The sequence below is a fragment of the Entelurus aequoreus genome, linkage group LG01 (genome assembly GCF_033978785.1).
Source record: "Entelurus aequoreus isolate RoL-2023_Sb linkage group LG01, RoL_Eaeq_v1.1, whole genome shotgun sequence".
Classification (NCBI taxonomy): domain Eukaryota; kingdom Metazoa; phylum Chordata; class Actinopteri; order Syngnathiformes; family Syngnathidae; genus Entelurus; species Entelurus aequoreus.
This window is the reverse complement of record NC_084731.1, coordinates 3,372,135-3,398,032: the sequence shown is the minus strand read 5'-3', so window position 1 is coordinate 3,398,032 and position 25,898 is coordinate 3,372,135. Positions and strand designations below refer to the sequence as shown.

At 40.9% G+C, this 25,898-nt stretch overlaps 2 protein-coding genes across 4 annotated transcripts; both read left to right on the top strand.

Moving 5' to 3' along the window:
• Positions 1-214: 214 nt before the first annotated feature.
• On the top strand, positions 215-19,505 carry LOC133647051 (hyaluronidase-2-like). Of its 3 annotated transcripts, XM_062043126.1 has the most exons (4): positions 1,111-1,293; positions 1,721-1,803; positions 6,815-7,767; positions 15,365-19,505. In XM_062043126.1, exons 3-4 carry the CDS (start codon positions 6,844-6,846, stop codon positions 15,839-15,841), a joined length of 1,401 nt encoding a protein of 466 aa, XP_061899110.1. In that variant the 5' UTR covers positions 1,111-1,293; positions 1,721-1,803; positions 6,815-6,843; the 3' UTR covers positions 15,842-19,505. The 3 variants fall into 3 exon arrangements, with proteins under 3 accessions (XP_061899102.1, XP_061899110.1, XP_061899095.1); XM_062043118.1 differs by lacking the exons at positions 1,111-1,293; positions 1,721-1,803 and adding an exon at positions 215-279; XM_062043111.1 differs by lacking the exon at positions 1,721-1,803.
• A 57-nt stretch (positions 19,506-19,562) lies between these two features.
• Positions 19,563-21,425, top strand: LOC133647043 (uncharacterized). The gene is made up of 2 exons (XM_062043102.1): positions 19,563-20,415; positions 20,512-21,425. Exons 1-2 carry the CDS (start codon positions 19,678-19,680, stop codon positions 20,854-20,856), a joined length of 1,083 nt encoding a protein of 360 aa, XP_061899086.1. The 5' UTR covers positions 19,563-19,677; the 3' UTR covers positions 20,857-21,425.
• Positions 21,426-25,898: the final 4,473 nt, after the last annotated feature.

Below are 25,898 nucleotides of genomic sequence, written 5' to 3'. Positions count from 1 at the left end.
TCCTCAATGCTGCAATAACATGCAAAGCCATGGGCATTAATTATAAACACATCTAATGGGGAACACTTGTGTCATGTCTACAAGTTAGGAATGTAAAGTTACTGAATAACACGATTTGTTTTGGTTAAACTTAAGTATTATTGCATGGCGTGAAGAGGCTTTGCACACGTAATGGTAGCAGGAGGCAGAGTCCGATGGATATTTAAATACGAGCATCAGGTGCAACTCACAAGACCTTTTCTACCTCCTGAAGATAACGCTGAGACAGACAGGCTGCTGGTAAGAAACTTTGCGTGTGCCATTAAACCAATGATTTGGATGTTTTAATGACAATGCAAAATACATTCATAATCATCTAAATACTTGCATATGTTCAGATAAAATAGAAGACAAATTGTGATTTTTTAAAAATGTATCCGTCCATCCATTTTCTTCCGCTTATCCGAGGTCGGGTCGCGGGGACAGCAGCCTAAGCAGAGAAGCCCAGACTTCCCTCCCGAGGCGTTCCCAGGCCAGCCGGGAGACATAGTCTTCCCAACGTGTCCTGGGTCTTCCCCGTAGCCTCCTACCGGTCGGACGCGTCCTAAACACCTCCCTGGGGAGGCGTTCGGGTAGCATCCTGACCAGATGCCCGAAACACCTCATCTGGCTCCTCTCGATGTGGAGAAATAAATATAATAGAAATATAAAATATACTATATTTAAATTTTAAATAAAAAGTAATTTCATTAAAATTTTAATAAAATACAATTTAAATATATTTTTAATATAGTTAGATACAAATGTGTATTATTTTGCTGCTTGTAGGTCAATGCAGAAAGGAAATCACATGTCCTCGCAAAGTAGGAACCTTTTTTTCTTTAGGGGCACCGGAAGTTGTATCATCGGAGTTAACACACAGCAACCAGTGAGGACCATACTAATAGATGTGTAGTAAGGGGGGCTTATTATTAGGTAATATCCAAATTAGCGCTAATTTGTGCTATGTGTATGCCAAAGGACGATACATTTAGCAAGATATATGATTAAAAATGATAAACGCAATATTTTATGATCCAGAATAGCGTGAATTGAGCGCTGTATTTATCTTCAAAACCGTGACACCCTTGATCGTTGGATCGCCATTAAAGGTTTGGTCAATGAACAACGTTGCTCGGCTCTTCACCTTCTCCTGCCGCGGTCTCCCCCTCAGCGAGACCATACCGTTAAAGAATCGCCAACATGGACTAAAAAAAACAAGTATGACGGCCTTTTCTCTCATGGCAGGACGGCGGAGAAGTCATTTATCAGTTGGTGAGTAGAAGCAACTCAACCAGTCAAAAACGAGGAAACTACACTTAGAGCTAACTCAGCATATTTGCTAAACAAGAGAAGGTCGGTTAAGTTCAACCGAATATAGTTAAGAATGTTAATATATGTGGTGGATTACACCCACAGTTTAAAATTGTTTGGTTTGAATCGAATTTTACTATTTATTTAATTTCAAATACCCTTAAAACGCAGATGATGCGTTCATGGACTGTTAATGATTAACATAGTGCTTCCATTCAAATTGCAATACAGGTTTTGCACATTTTTTTCATTGACATTCACTAAAACCTGTAATATTCCCGTCACTATCACAACAAGATGTTTTAATACAATTTAAATACCGCCTATTGATATCAAGGGAAAATCAGAGCAGTCGTTGTGTAAGGGTCGTATATTTTTTTTATTGCAGACTGAGCAAAGGTGAGCATATTTATTATGCATGTATACTTCTCTTGTCAACTGCCTGGGTTGATTGCTGCAGCTTACATTCAGGTAGGGAGCCACAGAAAAATATATATTCAATCTCAGCAACATAATGGAACATGGACATTTCTAAATTGGACTTCGAACAATGCGCAAAACAGTCATTTGCTTTTTCCTCAAATATATTGATAATTGTAGTTTCATCCCTGTTGCTCGCTAGTTGATTTTGAGTAGCTCACTAAAAGTTAAAAAAATATCTAAAGGGTTAATTTGGTTCTAAAAAACTTATATATATATATATATATATATATATATATATATATATATATATATATATATATATATATAATATATATATATATATAATATATATATATTAAAATAAATTAGAAATGGTAAATGGGTTGTACTTGTATAGCGCTTTTCTACCTTCAAGGTACTCAAAGCGCTTTGAGAATTCTCAATCGGGATTTTTTTTTTCTTTTCTGTCCAGTCGCTGAGGAAAACCATATTGTTGATGTAGATGGCCATATCTCCTGTACAGATTTACTTTACAAAAGGGAAGTGTGGGATACTTCTCTTGTTGCCTTATTTGTATTAATATTTGGCACAGCCAGACTGGAGCAAGAGGGGACAGAAAGAGAAAAAAAGGAAGACAGAGGGGGGAAAAGTGGGGACAAGAGGGGCATAAGACAGAGAGACAACAGCAACAATAACAACCACAACAACACAACAGCATCAGCAAATATGATATGTACAAATATGATACAAATAGTGATAACAAAGAACAAATAGCGCCTGAAAAAATGTCATAATCAATATTTTTGAGTAAAGTGATTGGTTTTATATTATTGAGGATTCTCTTATCCTTGCCAGTTTTAGGCATGAAGGTAATTAGACCTTACTTCATGTTTGTACTTAATTCTTGTTTTTATGCATACACATTGATAATGCTTTGTATACAATGTGCCTTAAATCCTTCCAAAATAATTGGTAAAATTGATCAGTTAGTCCGTCAGTGCCGGGTGATTTATTTGTGGACATTTTCATGACAACTAAATTTAAATCCTCTATTTTAAGTTCTGCTTCACATAAGACTTTGAAAAAGTCGTCTATTTGTGGTATAAATGTTTGCATTTTCTGAAAAAAGGTATTCATGTAGTCTAGTCTAAGGAGCACTTGAAGAGTACAACTTGGAATAAAAGGAGAAAATCTCTTTTTGGATGCTTTTCGCGTTTTCGTATTCTTTTCCATTTATTAATAAACTATTTATAGAATTTTCTGTTGTCTACTCTTCTCCAGACTACTGAAGTAGGAATATTTTTCTCCTTACTCAGTCCATTTAGCACGTGACCTTATGAAGGCCCCTTTTGCTTTTTCCAGATAAGGTTTATCCATCTTACATTGTTGTTTTATGAATTTGTTACTTTTTAAAGTATTATTGGGGAATTGGGGGTTAAATCACCAAAAATGATTCCCGGGCGCGGCTACGCTGCTGCCCACGCTGCTGCCCACGCTGCTGCCCACGCTGCTGCCCACTGCTCTCCTCACCTCCCAGGGGGTGATCAAGGGGATGGGTCAAATGCAGAGGACAAATTTCACCACACCTAGTGTGTGTGTGACAATCATTGGTACTTTAACTTTAACTTTAACTTATTAACACCAACATCAATGCACAATTTGCTTACTTCCTGAAGACAATTACATTCATAACTCCTTTTCTTTTTCTTAAATTCTTTACTGAATGTAATACTACATTCCCTGAATTTTAAATTGATTGTTTGAATTCCCGTTTGATATAATCTATAATTTCAATCATCATCTTCAATATAATTTTTATACTTTTTATAAAGTTTTTAATTTTATTGCAATAATCCTCATTTTCTAACAAACTCGTGATACATTACCAGTAGCTTTTATACTCTTGTCTTTAACGGTAGGCCCTATTGTTAAAGTAATAAAGCAGTGGTTGGTTAAGGGCTGAAAGTATTTTCCTCTGGTTTATAAGTAAACATCCGTTAAAGCAAACTGATGATTCAGAATGGTTAGTTCCAGTGTAGACAAGGATGTCAATGTTGTTGTGGTTGTCGTCTATCGTATCTATCTAGTCCAGTGTTTTTCAACCACAGTGCTGCGGCACACTAGTGTGCCGTGAGATACAGTTTGGTGTGCCGTAGGAGATTATGTAGTTTCACATATTTGGGTTAACAATATTTTTTTGCAAACCAGTAATTATAATCCGCAAATAATGTGCCGTTGTTGAGTGACGTTGCTGTCTAGAGCTCGGCAGAGTAACCATGTTATTCTCTTCCATATCAGTAGGTGGCAGCCGGTAGCTAATTGCTTTGTAGATGTCGGGAACACGTTGTGCGAGACGACGATGGTTTGTCGTGATCACAATATGCAAACGAAAGCAGGAGGCAGTGTGCAGGTAAAAATGTATCTAATGCTTAAAGGCCTACTGAAAGCCACTACTAGAAACCACGCAGTCTGATAGTTTATATATCAATGATGAAATCTTAACATTGCAACACATGCCAATACGGCCGGGTTAACTTATAAAGTGACATTTTAAAATTCCCGGGAAATATCCGGCTGAAACATCGCGGTATGATGACGTATGCGCGTGACGAAGTCCGAGTAACGGAAGTTATGGTACCCCGTAGAATCCTATACAAAAAGCTCTGTTTTCATTTCATAATTCCACAGTATTCTGGACATCTTTTGCAATTTTTTTAATGAACAATGAAGGCTGCAAAGAAGACAGTTGTAGGTGGGATCAGTGTATTAGCAGCGGACTACAGCAACACAACCAGGAGGACTTTGTTGGAGCGCTAGCCGCGCTAGCCGCCGACTTCACCTTGACTTCCTACGTCTCCGGGCCGCCAAACGCATCGGGTGAAGTCCTTCGTCCTTCTGCCGATCGCTGGAACGCAGGTGAGCACGGGTGTTGATGAGCAAATGAGGGCTGGCTGGCGTAGGTGGAGAGCTAATGTTTTTAGCATAGCTCTGTGCAGTCTGGTTGCTAAGTTAGCTTCAATGGCGTCGTTAGCACAGCATTGTTAACCTTCGCTAGCCTGGAAAGCATTAACCGTGTATTTACATGTCCACGGTTTAATAGTATTGTTGATTTTCTATCTATACTTCCCGTCAGGGGTTTATTTGTTTTGTTTCTATATGCAGTTAAAGCAAGATGCTATCACGTTAGCTCGTAGCTAAAGCATTTCGCCGATGTATTGTCGTGGAGATAAAAGGCACTGAATGTCCATTTCGCGTTCTGGACTCTCATTTTCAAGAGGATATAGTATCCGTGGTGGTTTAAAATACAAATCTGTGATCTACAATAGAAAAAGGAGAGTGTGGAATCCAATGAGCCAGCTTGTACCTAAGTTACGGTCAGAGCGAAAAAAGATACGTCCATCGCTGCCTCTCAAGTCATTCACTGTAACGTTCCTCATCTACGAATCTTTCATCCTCGCTCAAATTAATGGGGTAATCATCACTTTCTCGGTCCGAATCTCTCTCGCTCCATTGTAAACAACGGGGAATTGTGAGGAATCCTAGCTCCTGTGACGTCACGCTACTTCCGGTACAGGCAAGGCTTTTTTTTTATCAGCGAGCAAAAGTTGCGAACTTTATCGTCGATTTTCTCTACTAAATCCTTTCAGCAAAAATATGGCAATATCGCGAAATGATCAAGTATGACACATAGAATGGATCTGCTATTCCCGTTTAAATAAAAAAAAAATCATTTCAGTAGGCCTTTAAACCAAAAATAAACAAAAGGCGAGTGCCGCTAAGAAAAAGTATTGAAGCTTAGGGAAGGCTATGCAAAACGAAACTAAAACTGAAATGGTTGCAAAGTAAACAAAAACAGAATGCTGGACAACAGCAAAGACTTACAGCGTCTGGAGCAGACAGCATCCCCAAAGTACATCCGAACATGACATGACAATCAACAATGTCCCCGCAAAGAAGGATAGCGACAACTTAAATAGCCTTGATTGCTAAAACAAAGCAGGTGCAGGGAATAGCGCTCAAGGAAGACATGAAACTGCTACAGAAAAATACCAACAAAACAGGAAAACTGTTTTGTTGGTAAAATAGGAGCGCAAGACAAAAACTAAAACACTACACACAGAAAGACACCAAAAAACTCCAAATAAGTCACAGCACACCTACTTTGAGACAAGAGCTGTAGTGATGCATGCTTGGTTATTGTTTGAATTCATATCCAACACTTGCGAGAACAACTTTTTATTGTCAATATCAACTGCTGAGTTTCATTTTTTAATGTTTTCTGCTAGTGGTGTGCCTCCGGATTTTTTCAATGGAAAAAAATGTGCCTTGGCTCAAAAAAGGTTGAAAAATACTGATCTAGTCAACAACAGCTGCAGTTGCTCCTTCTGAAGACTCTGTGTTTTGGAAGACAATTACAAGTCTGGCGCCACCCCCCTACAGAAGAACTATAAATCAAATAAGATGCCGTCAGAGTTACGTGACGTGAGCGTAAACACCAGGCTTTGAGCTAGGTTCGTGACTTTATCAGTTATCCATAATGGTTTTACAATAATTTATTATAAAGCGGTAATACTAACCGTGGGAAGTTTCACCGCGGTTTATCATTACGATCCTACTCAGGACTAACCCCTGCACATCGAGGTAGTAGTACAGCAACACTTTGCGCTGCGGCAGTCGTCCTTAAGTTTTAATCGACCCAAAACAAAAATAAAAGTTGAATTAAATAATATCGATATAAAAATGTACGCGATATTGTCATATCGATATTTTCCCCCAACCCCTAGCACAGGAACAATAACTGACTTTCATGATCGATAGCACCTTTCAACCCGGCCAATAAAGTCAGGCAACAGAATAAAAGCATACTAGTATAATAACAGGGTTGCAGCTAACTGACGTGTAAAAATGGCAGCAGATGGAACTTGTCCTGTAAAAGACAAGTTCATTAATTTCTGTCGAAAGCCAATAACAGAATCCCTGCATTACTGGAGAACCTAACCCTAAAGGACAAACTGAGTGGTATGGTTGGTTGCATAATGATTGTTTTGTTGGATTGCAGTGTCAAAGGAGCAAAGGTGAGCGTTGGCCATGGCAGCTTTTTTGCTGCACTGCTTGATCCTAACGGCGATAACGACATGGAAAGGTGTGTGCGTGACGCATGCAAAGCAAACAAGATGGCCTCTATATTCCCAGACGCCCGTTCTTCTTGTCTGGAATGCCCCCACGCAGGACTGCGCCCCGCGCCACGGCGTCACTTTACCTTTGGAGCGGTTTCACATTGTGGCCTCACCCAACGAGGGCTTCACCCGGCAAAATCTCACTATATTTTACAAGGAGCGCCTCGGTTTGTACCCCTACTACGAACAGGACGAAACCGCAGTCAACGGGGGCCTCCCGCAGCTCGCCAGCATCACCCAACACTACGAAAAGATGCCGGAAGGCGTGCAGAAGTACATACGTGAGCCTAAGGCCAAAGGTTTGGCTGTCATCGACTGGGAGGAGTGGCGGCCATTGTGGATCAGGAATTGGGATTCTAAAGACATCTATCGCAGTCAGTCCCGGAAGATGGTGCTGAAGAAGAACCCGACATGGAGCCAGGAGCAAGTTGCAAAGGTGGCCCAGCAGGAGTTTGAGCTGTCTGCTCAGAAATTCATGCTGGAAACTCTGAAGCTGGCGAAGAACCTGAGGCCCAATCAGCTGTGGGGCTTCTACCTGTTTCCGGATTGCTACAACCACGACTACAGGAGTGGCCTGAAGAACTACACGGGCCGCTGCCCTGCACTGGAGATGGCCCGCAACGACCAGCTCAACTGGTTGTGGATGGAGTGCACGGCGCTCTTCCCGTCCATCTACATGGGATCTGTGCTGAACTCCACTCAGCATGGCCGCCTCTTTGTGCGCAACAGGGTGAAGGAGGCTACGCGCCTGGCGTCTGTTGGTGATGGATTAGCACGCCCTGTTTTTGTCTACACCCGACCCACGTACATGAACCAGATGACCCTCCTCACTGAGGTTAGTTGGAGCACCTAATTACCTAATGTCCAATTTGACTTCACAAGCACGGAGTACAACCGGCAACCATTAGGGCAGTGTTTTTCAACCACCGTGCCATATACAGTCTGGTGTGCTGTGGGAGAGTATATAATTTCACATATTTGGGTTAAAAATATTTTTTACAAATCTAGAGCTCAGCAAAGTAACCGTGTAATACTCTTCCATATCAGTAGATGGCATCCGGTAGCTATTTGCTTTGTAGATGTCGGAAACAGCGGGAGGCAGCGTGCAGGTAAAAAGTTATCTAATGCTTAAACCAAAAATAAATAAAAGGTGAGTGCCCCTAAGAAAAGGCATTGAAGCTTAGGGACGGCTATGCAGTACGAAACTAAAACTGAACTGGCTACAAAGTAAACGAAAACAGAATGCTGGACGACAGCAAAGACTTACTGTGGAGCAAAGACGGCGTCCACAAAGTACATCCGAACATGACATGACAATCAACAATGTTAATAAAAACAACTTAAAAATTCTTGATTTGTAAAACAAAGTAGATGCGGGAAATATCACTCAAAGGAAGACATGAAACTGCTACAGGAAAATACCAAACAAAGAGAAAAAGCCACCAAAATAGGAGCGCAAGACAAAAAGTAAAACACTACACACAGGAAAGCAGCAAAAAACTCCAAATAAGTCACGGCGCTGTGTGACAGGTTGTGACAGTACACCTACTTTGAGACAAGAGCTATATTGACGCATGGTTGGTTATGGTTTAAATTCATATCCAACAATTGCGACAACAACTTTTTTTAATGATTTCTGCCGGTTTCAACGTAAAAAATGTGCCTTGGCTCAAAAAAGGTTGAAAAACACTGTATTAGGGGCAATGTGGAGCACATTTTTAACACTTTGTCAGATAGCTAGACACATTCAGCAATTGAATACATTTTTAGCAGCTTGTACTTCATGCATTACAATGAAGTACACACCTCACATTTCAGCAGACATGTTTTGTAGTAATTTAATCTTACAGAAAATAACTCAATAACATAATACAACGCAATATAGTAGAGATGTGTCGAGCGGTGTAAACGTACGTCATCAGCCATTGCCGACTAATGACGATCACAAATGCCGAGCCGCACAAATGCTGACAAGTGCCTCGCAGCTAATTGTGTCTCCATACACTGTGTGTAGCCGCTTCCCTGAACTAGTAGTCTCCTTTATCACGGAAAGTAAACTGCATTTCTCAGTATCTTAGAAGGAAACTGCACTTTTTTGTATGTTCGCAATTATGTAAGAAAATACAGATATATTTTTTGTAAACCATTCTAACTCATAAATAAAAGTCCACTTACAATGGATTTAATGGGAGGTCCTCTATCCCGCTCATTGAGACCTCTAAATAACCATCCAAAAATCACCAACAATACCCCATTTACATTTCGTGACTTGAAATTTAACAAAGTGTTTAAGGCTGCAGCTAACGATAATTTTTCTATCGATTAATCTATAGATTATTTTTTCGATTAATCGGTTAATCTATAGATTTTTTTTTTCGATTAATCTATAGATTATTTTTCCTTTTACCGATTATTTTTTTATTCAAAATGAAGATGAAAAAATAAATGTAGGCCCGTTTTTTCAAAAGGCATGGCTTTTATTTACAAAAAAAAAGAAGTATGGCCACTCAGTCAACATTGACAACAACATGACTAAATATTCTGTAACAATGTAAACATTTAAAACTTTTAACATTTAACAAAATTAAAAGTAGCTTATTTGCTTTTTAATGTGCAAATATAAAAGTCAACATCCAGTGCAAATCTTAATATTCTGCAATAGTATAAGCATTTCAAAAGTAAAAGTATTGCTTATTTTGCTTTAAAATGTGCAAAAATAAAGATAAACATCCAATACAAAAAAGTGCAAAACAAAATATTCTGTAACAACAGTGTAAACATTTCAACAAAAGTGAAAGTATTGCTTGTTTGCTAAAATGTGCAAAAATAAAGATAAACATCCAATACAAAAAAGTGCCAATCTAAATATTCTGGAGCACTGTAAACATTAAGTATTGCTTTTAAAATGTGCAAAATAAACATCCAGTCCAACACAGTACACAATAACCAATTCTACTCATTCCAGTGAGTGACTAACAGTTGTAATGAAGAAAGGTTAGCATGTCTACATGTTTGGTTCTTTTCTTGTTTACAATATTCCCAGCAGCTGAAAATAGGCGCTCAGAAGGGGTCGATGTGGCTGGAACTGAGAGGTAATTAGCCTTCACCTCAAGCCAGGACTGCGAGTGAGCTGAGCTGCAGTTTATATTTCTAGAAGGTCAACGGGCTCATAGTGATGTTACTAGCAGTTGACTGGGAGGTGTTTATTATCATTTGGGGAGAGTCCGCTGCCTGATGCTCACCTGCTAAACACCTATCTGCTCCACGCTGAAGCACTGACTACATGCGCTCTGAATACACACTGCTGATTGGCTGATAATGCTTCGTGTGTACCAATCAGATGGTTGTGTGGGTGGGACAATGCTGCATGCTGAGACAGAGGCAGAGGAGCGAAGCAGCTTGGTAAGACTTTAGCAGCTAAAGTTAGCTTTAGCTTAGAAACTCGTTCGGTACACCCCCGTGCCGAACCGAAAGCCCCGTACCGAAACGGTTCAATACAAAACACGTACTGTTACACCCCTAGCAGATACAAATGACACATTCATGTTTTTGTGTAATGATGACAACGTATGCTCGCGCGGACGATTGACTAGTTGATGGTTTTCTTTTCAAATGTTCGTTCATAGCCGTTGTGCTGCTATGATAGGCCATTTCCGCTCGACACAGTGTGCATACAACAACATTATTAGGCCGTTTATTGAAATACTCCCACACTTTTGACCACTTTTGGCATGCTTTTCCCCCCTCGCTCGCACCGCTCGCATCGTCTGTTTTGATCGTCTGCTTTGCGGTCCGCCATGACGGTAGTGTGACGTAAATATGCGACGCGTCGATGCACAACAACGGCGTCGACGTATTTACGTAACCGATGACGTCGACCATGTCGACGCGTCGTTTCAGCCTTAAAAGTGTTATTGTTATTTTAAGTGCTAACGCAGACACTATAATGGCACCGTGATCCCAGAGAGCTAACTAGCTTGTATCGCTGTGTTGACATCATCGGCCGGTGAGCTGCTTTCTCGCCTTGGTGCTCGTGGAAGTTTATTCTTTAATCATAAATAATGCCTCTTACTTGATAGAATGATGAGGACATAATCTGACAAGTTGTTGAACTTTGGCATCCAATTTAGACCTGTAAATGGTGAGAAAGAGAGAAAAGACGCCTGGTTCCAGACCCCTCCATCCCCTTTTTAAACCTTTTGTGGGAATTGTGAGTCATTTTACTTTTAAATGGGAATATATCAACAACCTAACAATCGGCATCTTACTGACGGCAGACATTATACAGTAAGTGATGTTTTGTATTCGTTGGCTCTCAAGGGAACGTCGTGATGCGTTTTTGAAATTAATGCACAGCCGTATGCTTAAAATTTGCAAAATATGTAAATAATACGTTATCACAGCGTGCATATAAAACCTTGATGGAGGTATTTGGATGTTTTTTCAAGCGCTTAAAAGGCGGAATAGAGCAACTCTCATAGGCTCCATTGTAAGCAGACTTTTTGCTCGCATTGTTTTACGAGTTAGAATGTATAAAAAAAGAAAAACTTGTGCTTAGCTTACATAAAGATTGTGAATGATAAGCATAATTCCAAACAAGTGCAGTTCTCTCTAAGTATCATTATTACTGGAGTACGGGGCTTAACATGTTACACACAGAAAGCTAAGAGCAGGCATGCAGATAGCTAAGCTAACCTAGCTTGAAACAACACTGCTCCTTGTACTATTGACTTTGTTTCAAACAATTGTATGTAAAAAAATTAATAAATAAGAATCAGAAACTGGTTTAAATATTGTGTTGATATTGTTAAAGGCCTACTGAAATGATTTTTTAAAAATTTAAACAGGGATAGCAGATCCATTCTATGTGTCATACTTGATCATTTCGCGATATTGCCATATTTTTGCTGAAAGGATTTGGTATAGAACAACGACAATAAAGTTCGCAACTTTTGGTCTCTGATAAAAAAAAGCCTTGCCCCTACCGGAAGTAGCGTGACGTAGTCAGTTGATCGCCTCCTCATATTTTCCTATTGTTTTCAATGCAGCTAGAGCGATTCGGACTGAGAAAGCGACGATTACCCCATTAATTTGAGCGAGGATGAAAGATTTGTGGATGAGGAACGTTAGAGTGACGGACTAGAATGCAGTGCAAGACATATCTTTTTTCGCTCTGACCGTAACTTAGGTACAAGCTGGCTCATTGGATTCCACACTCTCTTCTTTTTCTATTGTGGATCACGGATTTGTATTTTAAACCACCTCGGATACTATATCCTCTTGAAAATGAGAGTCGAGAACGCGAAATGGACATTCACAGTGACTTTTATCTCCACGACAATACATCGACGAAACACTTTAGCTACGGAGCTAACGTGATAGCATCGTGCTTAACTGCATTTACAAACAAAATAAATAAATCCCTGACTGGAAGGATAAACAGAAGATCAACAATACTATTAAACCATGGACATGTAAATACACGGTTAATGCTTTCCAGCCTGGCGAAGGTTAACAATGCTGTTGCTAACGACGCCATTGAAGCTAACTTAGCTAGGGAGCTAACGTGATAGCATCGGGCTCAAATGTAGATAGAAACAAAATACATAAACCCATGACTGGGAAGGATAGACAGAAAATCCCCAATACTATTAAACCATGAACATGTAAATACACGGTTAATGCTTTCCAGCTTGGCGAAGTTTAAAAATGCTGTTGCTAACGACGCCATTGAAGCTAACTTAGTATAACGGGACCTCACAGAGCTATGATAAAAACATTAGCGCTCCACCTACGCCAGCCAGCCCTCATCTGCTCATCAACACCCGTGCTCACCTGCGTTCCAGCGATCGACGGAAGGACGAAGGACTTCACAACGATCATCCGTGCGGTCGGTGGCTAGCGTCGGCTAGCGCGTCTGCTATCCGAGTCAAAGTCTTCCTGGTTGTGTTGCTGCAGCCAGCCGCTAATACACCGATCCCACCTACAACTTTCTTCTTTGCAGTCTTCATTGTTCATTAAACAAATTGCAAAAGATTCACCAACACAGATGTCCAGAATACTGTGGAATTATGAGATGAAAACAGAGCTATTTTGTATTGGATTCAATGGGGTACCGATACTTCTGTTTCACTGGCTATGTCACGCGCATACGTCATCATCCAAAGGCGTTTTCAACCGGAAGTTTAGCGGGAAATTTAAAATTGCACTTTATAAGTTAACCCGGCCGTATTGGCATGTGTTGCAATGTTAAAATTTCATCATTGATATATAAACTATCAGACTGCGAGGTCGGTAGTAGTGGGTTTCAGTAGGCCTTTAAACTGTCAATAGCACTCATAATAAATACACTTTAAAATGTACAGTTAATACATGTAATTGGTATCGGTATTAGTCTCAGCCGATCTCCCTCATGAGTAATGGGTATCAGAACCGGCAGCATAAAATCCTGATAGTCATTATCTTATTTGAATGAAATCCCTTCTTACCCTTCACATTGGATTCACCATTTTGTTATACCTTATCAAGGGACAATACTGTAGGAAATAAACTTGGATATACTTTGGACTAGTCACTGTACAGCTTGTATAACGGTGTACATGTCTACTAAAATCAAGTCAACACACAAACATTTTTGTCTAAATTTGAGTACACCTCATAAGTGAACATGTCCAAGCTTTACACAGACTACTCTAATGGTTTTGGTAAAATGGTGGCTGCAATGTGAAGGTATGAATTGCTTTCATACTGCATGTAATTATGATATAGTCCACCATAACACATCATTAAACTAGCAAACTTTTAACATTGTCTAACTTGAAAAATAGAAATCAATTAGTGTGCAATCATTGTTATACAAGATGAGATACTGACAACATGGTGTTCTATGGTTATCACAATTCCTCTTTGTGTCATCACTGGTACCGTATTTTCCGAACCATAGGACGCACCGGATTATAAGGCGCACTGCCGATGAGCGGGTCTAGTCAGGTCTATTTTCATTTTTGTCTAAAAGGAAAACACTTCCTTGTGGTCTACATAACATGTAATGGTGGTTCTTTGGTCAAAATGTTGCATAGGTTATTAAAGATTAAAGTACCAATGATTGTCACACACACACTAGATGTGGTGAAATTTGTCCTCTGCATTTGACCCATCCCCTTGGGGAGCAGTGGGCAGCAGCGGCGCCGCGCCCGGGAATCATTTTGGTGATTTAACCCCCAACTCCAACCCTTGATGCTGAGTGCCAAGCAGGGAGGAAACGGGTCCCATTTTTATAGTCTTTGGTATGACTCGGCTGGGATTTGAACTCCAACCTACCGATCTCAGGATTATGTTTTACAGATCATCTTCGGTCTTTTCTGCGTTATCTTTGTTGTAGCGGTGTAGCGTGCCAGGACGGGAGTGGAAGAAGTGTCAAAAGATGGAGCTAACTGTTTTAATGACATTCAGACTTTACTTCAAAAGGGAAATAACAATGCCGGAAATGTGTCCCGTGAAAAACCGTCCGACCGGAACTCTCTAATAACTAAAGTTCCTTGGGTGCATAATGTAAACTCACGATACCGGTATGTTTTAGCGCTTTCATGGCGAGTTTACTGACAGATATAGGTAAGAACTTTACACTACTTTATATTAGAAATGGCAACAGCGGAGGATGAATGTTACATAACAAGAAGATAGAGAAAAAGAAGAAACTTATTGACTACGGGGTTGGCATGGACTACAAATACAGATCAGCAGGTACCAGAAGGTAAGAAAAGTTGCTATTGCATAATATTGCGAAACAAAACGCCAGATAATAAGTTTTACCTTATACACACACCATAATAATACTCGTATGTTGAAGCACAGTACAATCCATCAAGCGGTGAGGCTTCATAGCTTACCAAAGTCGTACTAAAACATTTTGATAGATTTTTGAGCGCCGTGTGTAATGTTCTATATTTTCAATGGAACATATAAAATGTTGGTGTTGTTTATTTGAGTCATATTGCAGTCTACATGTATCTCTTATGTGTGACTGCCATCATATTGCAGTCTACCCGCATCTCTTATGTGTGACTGCCATCTACTGGTCACACTTATCATTTCACCATGTACCAAATAAAATAGCTTGGAGGTCGGTAAGTACAACCAAAATTATTCCGTACATTAGGCGCACCGGGTTATAAAGCGCACTGTCAAGTTTTGGGAAAATGAAAGGATTTTAAGTGCGCCTTATGGTCCGAAAAATACGGTACCTCTTTTTTTTTCTTACAAGACCAGCACTAATGCTGCACACCATGGGGAACAATGAGAATGTCTAGAGAAATGTGTCATTATATTCTTACAAGTGATGGAGCAGGAAGGGGCGAGGAACATGTTTTGTGGTAAACATTTCATATGAAGCGCCCTGTCGTTTGTCATTTTTGTGTGTGCCTTTTTCCTAGACTGATCTGGTGTCCACCATTGGTGAGAGCGTGGCACTGGGAGCGGCGGGCGTCATCTTCTGGGGGGACTCCTCCTACTCGAGCAACAGCAGCTGCTCGGCCCTGAAAGTCTATCTCGAGGGACCGCTGGGCCACTACCTGCTCAACGTGTCCACGGCGGCGGAGCAGTGCAGCCGGGCGCTGTGCCACCTCCACGGCCGCTGTTTGCGCAAGCGGGCGGACGACGACGCATACCTCCACCTCAGCGCCTCTCAGCACACTATCAGCCGCCAGGGCGGCCGCCTAAAGGCAAGTGGCGAGCTCGGCAAGGCCGAACTGGCGGTTTTGCGCAAACGTTTCCAGTGCCAGTGCTACAGCGGGTACCAGGGCGAGGCCTGTGCTCAGAAACAGACGGGGCAAAATAGAGCTCCCTCTGTTCTAATAACCTGGTCGCTTAGCTTCGTACTCCCGCTAGGACTCCTCATGCTGCTACACTGAGGAAGTGCAGCAACCCAAAATAATCACCGCTCGTGCCAAGCAACAACCAGAACAACAATATTTGGATTGTTGAGTGTAAAATGAAAATCCCTAAAGATCAGTTCCTTGTTACTTACAGTAGTCATATTTTCCAAATGTGCTCACGACAACAAACGATGTAAGCCTGGCAAAATGCTTCAGAAGATCTTCCAAGAGCTGGATCACACCCTGTGACAGATTGTACGTTACAAAAAATCCCTAAAAAACTCTTCAGTTCCCCATGTTGTCTCCCTCCCCACATCTACCAACCCGGATGAGCGACCACACTTGCTTTATAAGGGAACAAAAGAACAATGTTTATTATATTCTCTGTTTCTCCTTGCATTTCTGAGGGCCTTAAATGTGCATAAAAGTGCTTAAGGCCTGGTGAAAAATGTCACATTTCAGCAGTTCTGTAGAAGAAAAAAAACTCAAAATACAGTTAATATACACTATATTGACAAAAGTATTTGGCCACCTGCCTTGACTCACATATGAATTTGAAGTGCCATCCCATTGCTAACCCATAGGGTTCAATATGATGTGGGTCCACCTTTTGCAGCTATTACAGCTTCAACTCTTCTGGGAAGGCTGTCCACAAGGTTGCGGAGTGTGTTTATAGGAATTTTCGACCATTCTTCCAAAAGCGCATTGGAGAGGTCACACACTTATGTTGGTCGAGATTGCCTAGCTCTTAGTCTCCGTTCTAATTGATCCCAAAGGTGATCTATCGGGTTCAGGTCAGGACTCTTTGCAGGCCAGTCAAGTTCATTCACACCAGACTCTGTCATCCATGTCTTTATGGACCTTGCTTTGTGCACTGGTGCAGAGTCATATTGGAAGAGGAAGGTGCCCGCTCCAAACTGTTCCCACAAGGTTGGGAGCATGGAATTGTCCAAAATGTGTTGGTATGCTGGAGCATTCAAAGTTCCTTTCACTTGAACTAATGGGCCAAGCCCAACTCCTGAAAAACAACCCCACGCCATAATTCCTCTTCCACCAAATTTCACTCTCTGCACAATGCAGTCCAAAATGTACCGTTCTCCTGGCAACCTCCAAACCCAGACTGGTCCATCAGATTGCCAGATGGAAAAGCGTGATTCATCACTCCAGAGAAGGCGTCTCCACTGCTCCAGAGTCCAGTGGCAACGTGCTTTACACCACTACATCGCACGCTTTGCATTGGACTTGGTGATGTATGGCTTAGATACAGCTGCTCAGCCATGGAAACCCATTCCATGAAGCTCTCTGCGTACTGTACGTGGGCTAATTGGAATGTCATATGAAGTTTGGAGCTCTGTAGCAACTGACTGTGCAGAAAGTCTCTTTGCACTATGCGCTTCAGCATCTGCTGACCCCTCTCTGTCAGTTTACGTGGCCTACCACTTGGTGGCCGACTTGCTGTTGTTCCCAAACTCTTCACTTTTCTTATAATAAAGCCGAATGTTGACTTTGGAATATTTAGGAGCAAGGAAATTTCACGACTGGATTTGTTGCACAGGTGGCATGCTATGACAGTTCCACGCTGGAAATCACTGAGCTCCTGAGAGCGTCCCATTCTTTCACAAATGTTTGTAGAAACAATCTCCATGCCTAAGTGCTTGATTTTATACGCTTGTGGCCGGGCCAAGTGATTAGGACACCTGATTCTCATCATTTGGATGGGTGGCCAAATACTTTTGGCAATATAGTGTACGTTAAAAATCAGCCCCTGACAGTTGTTTCATGGACCGTCACGAAATCTGGTTCAGGAATAGCTTCAAGAGCTCATGTTTGTAGACATACAGGAAGTTGGCCATTTTTCGCCAAAAACTGTGGTTATACTTCTCCCAAATTAATATTACGGATACAACACACACAAATTGTGAAGTATTTTGGGCTCTCCCATGAGATGTCAGAGGAGGCTTTGATGCCTAGCTCAGCAATACCAAACCTGAACAACTTTGCTTTCACATGGTCAGACTTGAATAGTAATCAGGGTGTATGATGAAGATGCCACCCTGACGACATGATGTCCCTTCCTTGAGTGAGTCCTGGCAGAAACCCTGATTTGCGTAGCGATGCCAGGGCCCGCTCAACTGTGCCTGCAGCTCTGCTGTTTTTTGTTTTAGTCAAATTTCATGCTGGATACGTGAGTGGTAACAAATGACCACACACCTCATAGTTTTCAGGTTGTATTACACAAACAGCATTTCCACATTCTAAACAATACAATACGAAAAGATGATCAATTATTACAAATCATCCAGCTGGCTAAGGAATTTTATTCAAGCTCATCGTGTTGGTTTCAGCATTTCATTCCTCCTGAAAGAAACCAAAATAGTTTAAGAGATTATTATTGTATTATGTGCTCTTTATTGTGAGCAATTTTCCAAAACCTCATGACTGAACCTGAATGTTTACAGATGTCATAATTGACATCTTTCTATTGCAGTCTTCATCTCAGCATCCTGCTGGTTAACAGTGGCATGCAACGTGCAAGGAAATGATCGTCCTATCCCTTCATGTAGAGCTGTGAAAGTTGTATGAGTATGGAAAAAAAACAAACACTGATGGATATTTAAGTTGCCGTCCTGTTTCCGGGGGGAAAAAACACCTTTCTCCATATTGAACTACCGTAATTTCCGGACTATAAGCCGCACCTGACTATAAGCCGCACCAGCTAAATTTAGGGGAAAATACAGATTGCTCCATATATAAGCCGCACCCGACTATAAGCCGCAGAGTTTTGATGTGTAATTAGCGTAGTATATAGTGTAATTAGCGTAGTATATAGGGGTTCCTGCTACCACGGAGGGGATTGTCGGGACAGAGATGACTGTTTGGGAACGCAAAGCGTCCCATTTATTAACTATAAATCTTTCAATCATTCAATCAAACTTTCACATCTTTGACATGGCGAACAGCATTCGTGCAGAGTACAAATAATACAACGCTGCAAAGTAATACAAAGTGCTCGCCTGTACGTTATCAAAATAACCAGCCTACCGGTATATGAAAAGTCAGTCTTTAATCATTGTGTCATCGTCTTCCTCCTGCGTACTAAAACCACCCAAATCCTCTTCGTCGGTGTCGGAGAAGAACAGGCCGTAAATAAGCCGCACCCTTGTATAAGCCGCAGGGACCAGAACGAGGGGAAAAAGTAGCGGCTTATAGTCCGGAAATTACGGTACATATGTGTCAATACTTAGTTCTAAATGGTTTAACTGCCTGACTTTAAATTGCGTCATTATTTTCTTTGATGTTGGAGTTCCTGTCAATGCAGCTGTGATGACACCATAGATACTATTTCTGTTATTCTTGGTAGCTGGGGCTCTCTGGGAAGTTTACATCTACAGTAGGTACTGTATTTATTCTCCATGCCAAAATGTCAAAAAAGGGTAATTAACTGCCTAAAAGGAATATCACAAAAGGCAGTGGAATGTTTACTATGCTGCAAACGTAATGACATTCTGCACTTTAACACGTTTTCCGTCACATGACGTTTTTTTTTTTTTGACTGGGGTACAAGACGGGCGTACTCACAATGCAATAATAGTTTTGTTGTAATCACTTGGTTTGTCACTACCTTTATGTTTCTAATGCCTTACTTTACTCAAATGCAATAAAAGAAATTACACCGTTTGACCTTTTTGTATAATCTTTTCAGATCCCTTTTGTTTTTTTAAATAAAAGATCATTTGCTTCCGGTTAAGATGTGAAGGAGGGAGGACGCGTCCGAGCGACTCTCCGTGAATTTGACACTCAAATTGTATAAAAACCACATATTGTGAGGAAATTCGAGCTGAAAGGAGAACATAAGTGATTATAGGCACACTATGGCTTCGCGGGGCGGCAAAACTCCACAGCAGGGGATAAAGGCGCACTTTACTCGGCATAGTAAAACTACCACTACAAACAGTGGGACTAGCTTAGCCTCTCCAGCTGGTAGCTCTGTAGCTGCTAAAGAGGCTAATGCTGGTAGCATGACCGCAGCCAGCCTACCCCCAGAAATGGAGAGCCTACACCGACTCATGACCGCATCAATGGAGAATATAATAGCTCCGCTGAAGAGGACCATGGATGAAGTGAAGATAATTGTGGAGGATCAAGGCAAAAGGATCGTCGACTTGGAAGAAAACGCAACGCAGCTAACTGAACGAGTCACCGCTCTTGAGGCTATATGTGAGCAGCTCTTGACCCAGAACGAGTCACTGAACGAACGCATGGAAGACGCCTCTAACAGGTCTAGACGCTGCAACCTGCGCGTCACGAACGTACTACCGAGTCCTGGGGAAAGGAACGACTGTGTTCAATTCATGCAAAACTTTTTTGCCACAGTAATTGGGGACGTGTTCACCGAGCCACCCATACTAGACAGAGCGCACAGGATCGGCAAGGAAAATCCGGGGCCCAACCCGAGGCCTAGAGTGATGATTGTCCGCTTCCATTACTTTCAGGACAAGATGCGTGCACTACGGGCAGACATGAGCCTGCTACAATGGAAGGGACAGAAAATTATGCTCTATCCAGATTATGCGCCAGCTACTGTGAAACTTCGTGCCACATTCACCAAGGTAAAAGCTCAAATGTGGAAGAAGAATGTCCGATTCCGCCTCGTCTTTCCAGCTGTTTTAAAGGTGGAATTTAAAAACAAAACGCATGCATTCAAGACCGCTGATGAAGCACAACGATTCTATGACCGGCGTATAGCCAGACTCCCGGACATGGAGAGAAACACAACTACCAAACCAGCGAGAAGAGGGCGCGCCACCACCCAGGAGAGAGGCGACACCGGCCGGGAGAGAGAGGAGGAGAACGGCGCTGGACTAGGCAACGAAGAGGATGGAACGCACGGGAAGAACGGTCCGGGAGGAGAGGACGAGGCGATGGGAGGCATCAGCGTGGAAGGAGAATATAACGACGAGGTGAACGACGGCGAAGAAGAAGACGGCGGCAGCGGCAGCGAGTCCGGAGACAACATGGGGGCTCTGGACGAGAATGACGGTACTGAGTAGCATTGATCCGAGAAATGGGGTAAGAACACCACTACAACTGACACTTATGTAAATAGACACATCCACGGTTGCCTGCCAAGGAAATGGACACATTGAAGGGAATAGACGGATGGGAAACGGACAGAGATTTACTTTCTTTTGGACTTTTGCAAGAACTTGGGACTCACGGGGGGGAGGGGGATGGTCAGGGGAAATAAGGGAAACGCTGGTATGGTTTATTGGTTTAGTCTATGTTTGAACTCTCATTCTATAAGATATTAGATCTGGAATCAGATAGAATACAAACCTTTTTTTTTGTTTTGTTCTGTTTGTGTGTGTGTGTGTGTATGTGGGTGTGGGTGTGTGTGGGTGTGTGCGTGTGTGTGTATCCATTCATACATATGTGTGTGGGTGCGTGCGTGAGTATCCACATCAGGACATGGATCGTGTGTGGGTGCTTTTGTGGGAATGTGGGCAAGTTCGCATGTTTTTGTATGCATATGTATGTGTGAATGGGATTTTACGTGGGTATCTGATAAACATTTAGAAGCACTACATGTTTGTAATGATCCTTTATGTATTTTACGGTAAACCTTTTTTATTTATATTTTCCACGGAGGGAGAGAGGAAAGATGACGGTATAAGGGAGAATGTATAATATTTAAGGGACTAAATTGGTTGAACATTGGATATCATACAGGCGACAAAACATTATGGAACCTGATCTGTACAGGGTTCAACTTGAATATCTTTTCATACTCTTGTGTACTAAAAGAGGGATCTGGAAGGCATTTCCCCTTCGTCTCAGCTCGATTGTTGTCTCTGCTTTCACCACCTATTTCCCTCTCTCCCTCTATATTTTTCTATTTGTTTATATTTTTTATTATTTTCTATTTTATTACTCAGTTGTACTGCATATATGTTGAGGATGAGACCGATCTATATATACATCAATATTATGGATAAGTTGTTGACTTTGTTTTACACTGGACATGCTAGCGCAGAGGGGCTCCCCTGTCCTCGTCCCCGGTGGGCTTGTCTCCGGGGCGCTGTGGTGGGTGCTGCCGTAGCTGGGTCGACAGCCGGTTTAGTGTTGTGGTGCTGCGGTGGCGCCCGTTGGGGCGCTCGGGAGACAGGTCTATACGTACCCTGGTGCAATGGAAGTAGTTTGATATGCGAAATGAATACTACCACATTCCTTTTTTCAAGTGAATATATGCGGGGTTGTGGGTGAGTGCGTATATGTATTTACATGTATGTGCACATATAGGTCCGCATATATATTACCGGTTTTTTTCTGTTTTGTTTTTTTGTCTCTCATGTTCAAAAAAGAACACTGGTTACTAGGTAGTATAACTAGGAATATGCTCTCTGTCCTGATATAGATATAATCCCAGGGATTTAACTTTGATATAGAATCATGAACCGTGGATATTGATACTTTTTGTTTTCTTATTGGAACATTGACTTTTCTCCTATATACCCTCTTAGGGGTTTTTGTTTATCTTTTCTTTTATTCTAACTCACAATGTTATGGTTGAGGGACCTGTGTAGAGGAGAGTCGCTCGCTGTGCGATAGAGATAGGAAATGGTTAAAGCTAGCCAGGTTGAGGATTGGAGAGGATCACGCGAGCGAGCCTCTGTACCTTGGGGGTCATCTTTTGTTTCTTGTTTTATTTTTATTTTTATTTTCTTCATTATTCAAAAAAATTTAACTGAAACATGCAACAGACGTGATACAGGGAAGACAGAAAAAGTACGAAAGGAAAACCTTTATGCAAAGTAATGAAGTAAGGGTGGTGTCATTGAATGTTAATGGGTTAAACAATCCGATTAAGAGAAGCAAAGTCTTGGCTAAATTCAAAAAGGAAAAGATGCAGGTAATATATTTACAGGAAACGCACTTATCTAAACAGGAACATGAAAAATTCAGGAAACTCGGGTACAACAATACATTTTACAGTACATTCTTAAAACAGAGTAATAGGAGGGGTGTCGCCATATTAATATCGAACTCAGTTAAATTTGAATTAATCAAGGAAATATGTGATAAAGAGGGGAGATATATAATAGTGAAAGGGAAATTGGAAAACCAAACAGTAACGTTAATTAATGTCTATGTCCCCCCAGATAGCGGTAAATCCACGTATGAGAAAATATTTGATGTTATTAACAAAGAAGCAGAGGGGGTTTGGCTGTGTGGAGGTGACATTAATCTGACTTTGAATTATAACTTAGACACGACAAGCACGATTAGAAGTAAGGAACACATTAGCAAATATGTGAACATAATGATGAAGGAATTGGGAATAATAGACATATGGAGAGAACTACACCCGTTGGAGAAGGACTATACTCATTACTCAGCACCACATCAAATGTACAGTAGAATAGATATGTATCTGATGAACAAAGAAGAAATACACAGAGTGAAGGAGTGCAACATAGGAGTAACGGATCTCTCAGACCATAGTGCCATATACTTGACAATTCATCTAAATAGTAGGAAGAAAAACACGTTATGGAGATTGAATGTGGGCATCCTGAATAGTGAAAGTGTGATAGAATCAACAAAAAAAAATATAACCTCATATTTAGAAGAGAATGATAACGGGGAGGTGGAGCCGACAATTTTATGGGATGCTCTGAAGGCGGTCTTAAGGGGGAAGTTGATAGCTCAAACATCTTTTATGAAAAAGGCAAGATTAGAATTATATCAAAAACGAATCGGAAAATTGAAAGATTTGGAACAACAACATAAAACAGTGGGAACCTCTGAGATAATGGATCAGATTAAAGACATGAGAAAAAAAGTAAACGAAATGCTTATGGATGAGGTCGAAAAAAAGACCAGGTTTGTGAAACAAACATACTACGAGGGAGGCTCTAAAGCAACAAAGATGTTAGCTAGGAGACTGAAAAAACAACAAACATTAAATAATATTCACAAAATAAGGGACCCCAAGACCAACAACCTATTATACGATCCAGAAGCGATTGAAAACGTATTTGAAAATTATTATCGAACACTATATACACAACCAGTTGCGGCAAGAGAGGAGGAAATGGAACTTCTCTTAAATTCATTGGACCTGCCTTCATTGGGAGTTAGCCAAAACAAGATGCTAAACGCTAATATAACAATTGGGGAAATTGAAGAAGCTATACAAAGGACCAAAAATAACAAATCCCCGGGGACAGATGGCTTTAGTGCCGAATTTTACAAGACATTTAAAGAAGAGTTGATTCCCTTATTACAGACCTCCTTTAATTACACCCTTAAAAAAGGAAAAATTCCCCCCTCATGGAAAGAAGCGATTATATCAGTAATACATAAAGAAGGTAAAGATAAAGAAGACTGTAACAATTATAGACCTATTTCGCTACTGAATGTGGACTACAAGTTGTATACATCTATTATTTCAAAAAGGTTTGAAAACTTAATGTCGGATCTAATAGAGGACTGCCAAACTGGATTTATTAGGGAAAGACAAACTCAGGATAACATAAGGAGAGCCTTACATTTAGTTGATGAAATACAGAAGACAAAAACAAGTGCTATGCTCGTGAGTGTTGATGCTCACAAAGCATTCGACAGTGTAAATTGGTTATACCTGTATAAAGTAATGGAAAGACTAGGCTTTAACAAAAAATCAGTACAGATAATAAAGTCACTATACCAAGAACCATCAGCTAGAGTCAAAATAAATGGAAGTCTTTCGAAAAGCTTCAAATTGGAGAGGTCTACCAGGCAGGGTTGCTGTTTATCCCCGACGTTATTCGCATTATTTATAGAACCATTAGCCCAACTGATTAGAGAAAACAAGGAAATTAAAGGTATACAGATTAGACATAATGAACACAAGGTGGGGCTTTTTGCAGACGATGTACTGATCTATCTCCGAGATCCAGAAGAAACATTCCCTAGATTAATGAGAACCCTCGAAGATTATGGACGATATTCGGGGTATAAGTTAAATGTCACAAAAACACAAATATTATTGTTAAACTATAACCCCTCATTAGAAATTAGAGAGACGTATAAACTAAATTGGGACCTGGAAATGGTCAAATATTTGGGAGTTAATATAACAAAGGAAAGAGATAAACTATATGAAGCCAACTATGGGTCGATAAATCTGAGGCTTAAAATGGATCTGGAGAGATGGTCGGTGCTGTGTCTGGACTTAAGCTCAAGAATAGAAATAATCAAGATGAATGTGTTGCCGAGACTCTTGTACTTGTTTCAATCCCTACCAGTAGCAGTACCACAAATACAATTTGATGAGTGGGATAAAAATATATCGAGATTCATATGGGGGGGTAAAAGACCCAGAATTAGGTTCGAAACTCTCCAGCTGCCCAAGGTAAAAGGGGGAATGGCATTGCCAAATCTGAAAGAATATTTCCATGCAGCCCAACTTCGGTATCTAGTATGCTGGTGTAGACCAGAATACGAAGCGAAATGGAAGGGAATTGAATTAGACCAGGGGAGAGATCTTATCCAAAACTTGTTGGCAAATAAAACAATAGAAAAGAGAGTAGAGGCAGAACTGAGTCCGATTACTAAATTTACAATTGGAATTTGGAATAATATCTCAAAAAAATACAAATTAGAGGATGAAAGAAAGATACTAGGATGGTTGACACGTGATCCCAATTTCAAGCCTGGGTTCGAAGATCATGGGTTTAAACAGTGGGAACGAAAAGGCTTGACGGCAATGTGCACACTGTTGGAAGATGGGCAGATGAGGAGTTTCGAAGACCTACGGGCGACATATGATCTAGACAAACATGAGTTCTTCCGGTATTTACAGATAAGGGACTACTATATTAAAAAAATTAAAAGGGCATCAATGAACCCGCTAATTAGAATAATGGTACAAGCTTATAATAATAAAAAATGTAGAGTGATCTCAGCTGTTTACCAGGGATTGATGACAAGCAAGGGGACTTCAACCATGTACATTAAAGAGAAATGGGAAAGAGGATTTGGGGAGCAGATCACTGAAAAGGACTGGTATAATATTTGTAAAACGCAGTGCACGGCCACGAGTTCTAGG

Excerpts from the sequence above, each read along its gene's own strand:
- LOC133647051 (XM_062043118.1), top strand. The coding sequence starts at position 6,844 with ATGGCAGCTTTTTTGCTGCACTGCTTGATCCTAACGGCGATAACGACA. Across the intron at positions 7,768-15,364 it reads AGATGACCCTCCTCACTGAG|ACTGATCTGGTGTCCACCAT; the intron begins GTTAGTTGGAGC and ends CCTTTTTCCTAG.
- LOC133647043 (XM_062043102.1), top strand. The coding sequence starts at position 19,678 with ATGGCTTCGCGGGGCGGCAAAACTCCACAGCAGGGGATAAAGGCGCAC. Across the intron at positions 20,416-20,511 it reads TTCGTGCCACATTCACCAAG|ACCGCTGATGAAGCACAACG; the intron begins GTAAAAGCTCAA and ends CATGCATTCAAG.